The sequence below is a fragment of the Cupressus sempervirens genome, chromosome 9, assembly GCF_028749045.1.
Source record: "Cupressus sempervirens isolate cs-2001-9-10 chromosome 9, ASM2874904v1, whole genome shotgun sequence".
In the NCBI taxonomy this organism is placed as follows: Eukaryota; Viridiplantae; Streptophyta; class Pinopsida; order Cupressales; family Cupressaceae; genus Cupressus; species Cupressus sempervirens.
This window is the reverse complement of record NC_143126.1, coordinates 666,751,738-666,759,170: the sequence shown is the minus strand read 5'-3', so window position 1 is coordinate 666,759,170 and position 7,433 is coordinate 666,751,738. Positions and strand designations below refer to the sequence as shown.

Below are 7,433 nucleotides of genomic sequence, written 5' to 3'. Positions count from 1 at the left end.
AGAGTGAGGTGGTTCTACAACTCGTGCATAGAATGGGATAATATTCAAAATTTTACGTGGAAGATGATGGTCGATGCCCTCTTTCTCTCCTAATTTGTAAAATCAGCTAATTTTGATGATTCCAGTGTGGATTTGGGCAGCAACAGGGCCTTCAAAAACATTTCCTAAGATTCTGGTGAAGATGAGCATCAGATGTGATATTGTGAAGCTGGAAAATCAGATCCTTCTTTCTCTTCTCCAACAATTGGAGGATGTTGCTCATAATCAGGAGATAGATATTAGGTTTCTTAAGTATCTATTGTTTGATAATGGCTTGTAGTAAGCTTCCATGCAATACATGGGGATGGGTTTTTAATGAATTTTTTGAATTCAAGATTCAAATATTGAATGTGGTTCCATTTCATATTAATTTTGGAAATTTGCATTAAGTCATACATGAGAATTAACTTTATTTTAATTCCAATTACATATTGATGCTTTTAATTTTGTGTAAGTCAATTAAGTTGTTAATTGTGGTTAGAGAGAAAAGAAATAAAAGTATAATATTAATGATCTTAATTTTACCTAAAACATCAAAATTTAAAATCAAAATCTTTTTCATTATCATATTAATTTATTCAAAAATTCAGTAGTCTATATTTTATGGTTAATAAAATTTAGTAATTTTTCAAACCTTACCTCTAGATCTAACCATAGTCATAATCATGAGAATATACCATATTCTTATAGGTGTAATACCCCAAATTTGGCTCATTTCCATTATACCAATTTTGGTTTATTTCTGACAATTTCAAAGTCCTATTATAATAGGCAATTCTCATTCTACTATTCGCTACTTGACTTAATTGTCAGATGCAGAAAAACCCTAATCTGCATTCATCATATTTCTTATTTAATTCCTATAGTATGTACTCATATTAGTCACATTAAACCTACTTGATTTAATTATAATTTAATTATTAAGTATTTATACTTTAATTAAATTAAATTATATCCTAAGGCTAATGTACTATGGAATTAAATTTATTTAATTTAATAAATACGCCTATCTTAATTAATTAAATGTAGTTATTTAATTAAATGAGAAAGGTATTTCTAATTAATTAAACAAAATTATTTAACTAAATGGAGTACTTACTTCTAATTAATTAAACAAAGTTATATAATTAAATGGGAAGCCATTCCTAATTAATTAAATGAAGTTATTTAATTAAATAAGAAAAGTGTCTCTAATTAGTTAAAGATTATTTAATTAAATAGAAAAAAGTAATTATGAGAGCATATCTCATTTTATTAAATTAAATATCTCAACAAAATCTCTCTTCAGTTCAAAAAGGGAAATTTCTAGTTCACTATTGATCAAAAATGAGTTAAATCAGTTAACTCCTTTTTCTACTCAAATTAAAATAGTTATCTCCTTATTTTACTCAAAATCAAAGTTGTTAACTCCCTTTAATTTGGGAATCTCCCTTTATGACTGAACCTCATCTTCAATCCTGACCGTTGATCTGAATCGATCTCAACCATTGATGGATTCCAGGGAAGTCTATTTAAGAGACCCTCCTCTCTTCATTTCAAGGAGGATGAATTGATTTGCTATTGAAGTGCTATTGGAATTCATGCTCATATTTACTTACATTTCTTGCATACATTCTCATTCTTAGATTAATCTCATTTTAGTTTAATCATGCATATGCTTAATCTAGTTTGCTTTATTTGTTCTTATATTACATTGCATCTTTCATTTTAGGTTAATCTGCATACTCATTCTTAGCTTAATTCCATTGTCAAATCCTTCGTTCTTAGAGGGTCTGGTTGCCTGCACCTCGATTCTGAGGATATTAATTGGCAAAATCCCTTTCAATAGAAGGCAACAGGTTGCCTTGCAGTTTGATTTTCGGATGAACAATCCAATATTCATTCCGAGATGAATCCGCAAATAAGGACCATGTTGAAGTGTGTGTGTGTTAGCATAGGCTGCATTTTCACATATACAATAGGCTACCCAACTCTAAATCTAATCTAAAACCCTAACCCTAACTCTACTCCTAACTAGAAACCTAACTCTTATCCTATCACTTACCATATCATAAGTGTACCTCTAATAGTAACTATGAATCTAACCAAAATTCTTATGACTAATCATGGTTCTAACCATAATCCTATGCCTAAACCTTTACTATCCTAAGTTTGACCATAACCCTAATGCTAGCCCTCCTCTTAATCATAAGTTTAACTCTAAACCAATACATAACCCAACAACTAGATGTAAGACTTTTCCCAATCATCATTTTAAATCATAACTCTATTATTGAATCTAAACCCTAATCATGAGCCTAACATTTACCTTGTTGCAACTTTCACTCTTATCATAACTATATTTGTTGAGCTATGAGAAATAAAATTGTTACTCTAATTGTAATTCTAAGCCAAACCCTAAACATATTCTTGATGCTAAGTTTATCTATAACCCTATAACCCTACTTCTAACCCTAACCCTAAATATAAATCTAGCTATTATCATAATAATTAGCTTAAGTCAATTCCTCATTCAACCTTGATCCTAACCCTAGCCCTATTGCTAAACTAACTCTAACTATAACCCTAATGATATTCCTAATGCTAAGTATACCTCTATCCCAATCCATTACCATATGCTTAACCCTAATTATAGAATATACAAATCAAACATTACAACATTTACAATTAAATAAAATACTAACATTATACTAAATTGAAGAAAATCAATCATGTGCTCAAGTTATGCAACTAAAACACTATTGATATATACGATTTCTATCAAATAATGCTAATTTAAATTAAATTATTATCATCAAGATTTATTCAAAATGATTTCTATCGTTAATCATAACTGCTACCTAGTTACTGTGTCATATTAGAGGATTTTTAGGTTCTTGACAAATGTGAATTTTCACGGGTCAAGGAATTCTATTTGCCGAACAAAATCCATGGAATGGTAAAAGATGAGCTCCATCCGTTTTTGGAGAGCACAGTTTCGAATGGTTCCAGGGATTTCAAATCCAACGCGTGGTGAATTCTGTGCTCCGCAACACACAGTGAGCGCAAGATTGGGGGTACAAAGGATTTGGTTTTCTTAACTATCCATCCCATGCAATAGAAATGTTGCATACTAGAAAGGGACCCACGGTTGAATAGCCTGGCGAGGGGGTCCCGTGGAATGGGCGATGTTATGACAGACGTTTACAACACATTCTAAAAATATTATATTCTAAACTAGTATATCTAAATATTTAATTAATTTTTTTTTTTAAATAAGTGGGAGGTATCTAATTTTAAAAGAACTAATATAAATTTAGTAATAGTGTATTCAAATGAACACAAAACTATTGTATTTGTTTTTAGGTATACTACGTCTTCATATTAATACATAGAAGTTTTATCAGACTAAAAAATTTAGCAAATCAAAATTAGACAATGATTCCCCTTATTAGATACTAACCTTAGTAAGTCCAACATTCTCCCTTATTACATTAATCCAATAAAAGTGAAAGCCTTCACCAATATTATTCCTATGGAAACTTTGATGAAGGTAATTCAGCAATCTTTGAAAGTAGATCTCTCTTTAAAACTTAAGATTGTAAATCCTAATCATGTTGCTCTCATATCCTAATATCCCAACTTTAGACTGCAAATTCTGAAGTTGTCCTCATATTAAGGTTGTTTCCACCTCATTACATAAGGAGACATAGTTCCTTAAAAAATTTCACATTTCCATAGAGTGTGTCTAATGCCTCCTCTGGTGTTGCACATAAGATGCCTTTCCTTTGAAAGTCCACATCTCCTTCGAGTGTGTCAAATGCCTCCTCAAGTGCCGTAGAAACAATCACCACTATAAAAGGATGCCTTTCCTCCAAAAGTCGACATCTCCTCCGAGTGTCTCTAATGTCATTCTTCAAATCTTGCCTCCCTTCACTCCATAGAAGGACAATCACAAAGCCAAGTCCCTCTTTTCTTTAGGGACACAAATCTATCAAGTCTCCTCTTATCTTAAGGGATGAATCTGCCAAGCCCTAGATACAAGGACACAAATAGTTGCTTCCCATGCAATAATCATCTTTGAACAAGAAGCTAGCTTGAGATGATAAAAATCCTCCAACATCCATTGCCTCCAACCTCCTATTTACTTCTATCTTTTATAGCAAAAATCTTGTAGCTTTTTGACCAAACAACATACAATATCACATAGATTTTTTTTTCAATAAAAAGCAAATGTATCTTAATTTGCCATGTGTAGAATTCAAAAACTTCAAACTTAGCAATAGCAGTCATTTTATCCATTTTCTTCTTGATTGCTTTGAAAGAAAATCAAGCAATTGGAATAAAATGCACAATAGAAAAGTGAAAACTCTTTACAAATTTTTAAATGAAAATGCATTCAACACTGCAAGAAATGGTTCTCCAAGTTGACCAACATATGAACCAAGGCAATTTGCAAATTATGAAAGGCCAAGCAAAATCTCTGTTATAGAAACATCAAATACACTCCAAATTGATGATCTCATAGAATACCGGATAGACACATGGTAGCACTACTCATTATCTTAGTGTGAGAGAGAATAAAACTAAATTTAATGATGCTTCTCCCTTCACTTTCGTGTAGTAATCTAATATTAACAAATATTGTTAAAATTTTGCAAAGGGTTTTGAGGTCATTATACAAAAATATGTAAAAATTATATATGTACATGTTAATGAAGCATAAGTTAAAACTAGATTGTCCCATAGTATTATAAAATCATATGAAACCATAGACATAAAATTCTAAACTTGTAATCATAGCATCTAACTTGTGAAGAAACTTAGAATAAATCCTAGGTTAGAAGAATACAAAAAAATGTGTTTATTTAGAACATGGTATCCTTAGTTTTTCCTCAAAAAAATTTTACAAAATAGTGTATTTTATTTAATTTAAATTTATTTTAGTTTATTTAAATTATATTTTCTCCAAATAAGTTCTTTGTGGTGTCCAACTTTTTCGCACATGTAAATTTCTTAAAATTGTTTTGAGAAAATTTATTAAAAGATAAAATTGTTAAAGCACATTTTTTTAGCTATATTGAATATTCTTAATGTCTACTATTTTATTGAAAAATATTTTTCATATTTCTAATGTTATACAAAAGCTTTTAATTGAACATGTTTTTTCTTTTTTCTTTTTTTTTCAAAAATCTAGAGGCAATATACCTATCAAACAAGGGTGTAGAAATTTGAATATTAAGGACACCATTTAAAAATTATCCAAGTAAACCATTGCACTACAAGATAAGCCATAGTAAAATGATTATTTTTTATTATTATAATAAATATTATTAAATTATCTAATTTGAGAAACAAATAATAAATTATTATATACATAAATCGATCAAAATGAAAATCAAAGCTAACTCAAAAATAAAAGTTGTATAAAATAGAAAAAAATAAAATCAAAATTTATGACTTGTTTGTAACCCACTTGTAACATACATCATCTTTAAATATTTATCATAAAAATTTCCTAGAATAAATATACTAATTTCATTGACATAGATTTATCTTGCCAAAAATTAACATCTAACTCTTCTCTTTAAATAATATTAATATGATTAAAGTTTATGAGCTATAACAATAATAAAAATACAATGACCTATAATGTATACATCTAAACTAAAAATTCCTTTAATGGAATGATCAAGGTAGAAATTCAATTGACATAGATTCACCTTATCATAAATTATTATCCTTTATTTTTTCAATGTATACTATATACTAAAATAAAACTTCCTCTAGCTAAAGCCTATCTCTTTGGAAATGAAAACTACGACTACCTATAACCAAAAGGTGGAAATTTAGCGCATAAATTAATATTTAGTTGGCATACATTAATCTTAGCAAAAATCATTACCTATTTCAATGTCTAACTTATAATAAAATAAAACTTCGTCTAACCAAAGGTTATCAGTTTTGAATAATAAAAAGTAGGGGCCCACCTATCACAAAAATGTAGAAAACTTCCTTGACCAAGGTTAATTAACATCTTTAAAAAATGAAAAGTAGGAGCCGACCTATACCACAATAACCTAAGATTACACATATTTATAGGAGTGAATGCGAGGAGACACAATCAATTCATATATCATTTCTTGCATATTGTTTTACTTTATAGAGCTCTACTTCAGTTGATTACCGCTAGTGATAAGCAATGGCATCCAATGTTCCAACAAAGAAGCAGGGGCCGAGGCAAAAACCCAAAAGCACACAAACAAATAATAATGAGATGGAAAAAAGGCTTGCCGATACTGTGAAGATTAAAATGCCAACACCAATCCTGCCGAATTTTCCATCGTCTGAAAGGCGGAAGAACAATGAGATCCCCAATCGTTCAATGGAACTACAAGTAAAAACAAACGGTAGTAAAGTGAGGAAGAAGACAGTGAGAGAGTCATACAAGTTTTATATCTTCAAGGTGCTGAAACAAGTCCATGCCGATGTGGGGATTTCAAGCAAGGCAATGCTCATCATGGACAACTTGATTAATGACGTGTTTGATAGACTGAGCAGTGAAGCATGCAAACTGGCCAAGTACGCCAAGAAGAATACGGTCACTTCAAGGGAGGTTCGAGCTGCTGCAAGGCTTATGATTCCTGGTGAACTTTGTAGGCATGCCATGTCTGAGGGTAACAAATCTATTGCCAAATTCATAGGATAGTCTATTTTTTTTTAATGTTTCATTGAATTATTAGATCGGATGTTTGATTATGGTACTGCATAAGTTGAATATTTGGGTTTGCTTAATAATGGTTTATGCCGTTAAAACTATAGTTCTTTATTAAAGATAGTTTCACAACTTATCATTGTGCTCTAGTCTATTGCGTGCTTGTCTTATTGAATTCATTGTGATTGGCTTTTATGGATCTATTGATGTAAAATGATTTGAAGCCTTGCTCTTGTATAGCATGTATATTATTTGATCGTTGCCTAATAATGAGTCAAACTTTCATTGAACTCTTTTTATTATGTAAAGATTAGATTAAAATATTTTTTAAACCGCAACTATAAGCTTATTGCCATCTTCGATTGTTGAAAATTCATATCAAGTTAAAATAAATACTAACATTTCTTTGTAATATAACTTAGATGGATTCATCAGGATGTAAACCTAATCAGAAGATGGTCCATATGGAAATTGAAATATAAAAATAAAAATTAGATCACTAAAGTTTTGGCCCTAATTTTGATCTGCATGATCTTTGGGCCTGCAAATTAGTGAAATGATTACCATTCTTGTAATGCTTTATATTTGGATCAAATTGAGATAGATTACCCTACCTTGGTGGGGGTTTCATTTTGTCCTTTGATAGTTAAGAGAAGCCTAGTACAAACACGATTGGGGATGCTGATCTAGTATTTTTAAT

At 30.2% G+C, this 7,433-nt stretch overlaps 1 protein-coding gene across 1 annotated transcript; it reads left to right on the top strand.

Moving 5' to 3' along the window:
* The first annotated feature begins 6,220 nt into the window (after positions 1–6,220).
* On the top strand, positions 6,221–6,727 carry LOC149540510 (uncharacterized). The gene has a single exon (XM_089802695.1). The coding sequence runs from the start codon at positions 6,221–6,223 to the stop codon at positions 6,725–6,727; it is 507 nt and encodes a 168-aa protein (XP_089658821.1).
* The last annotated feature ends 706 nt before the right edge of the window (positions 6,728–7,433 follow it).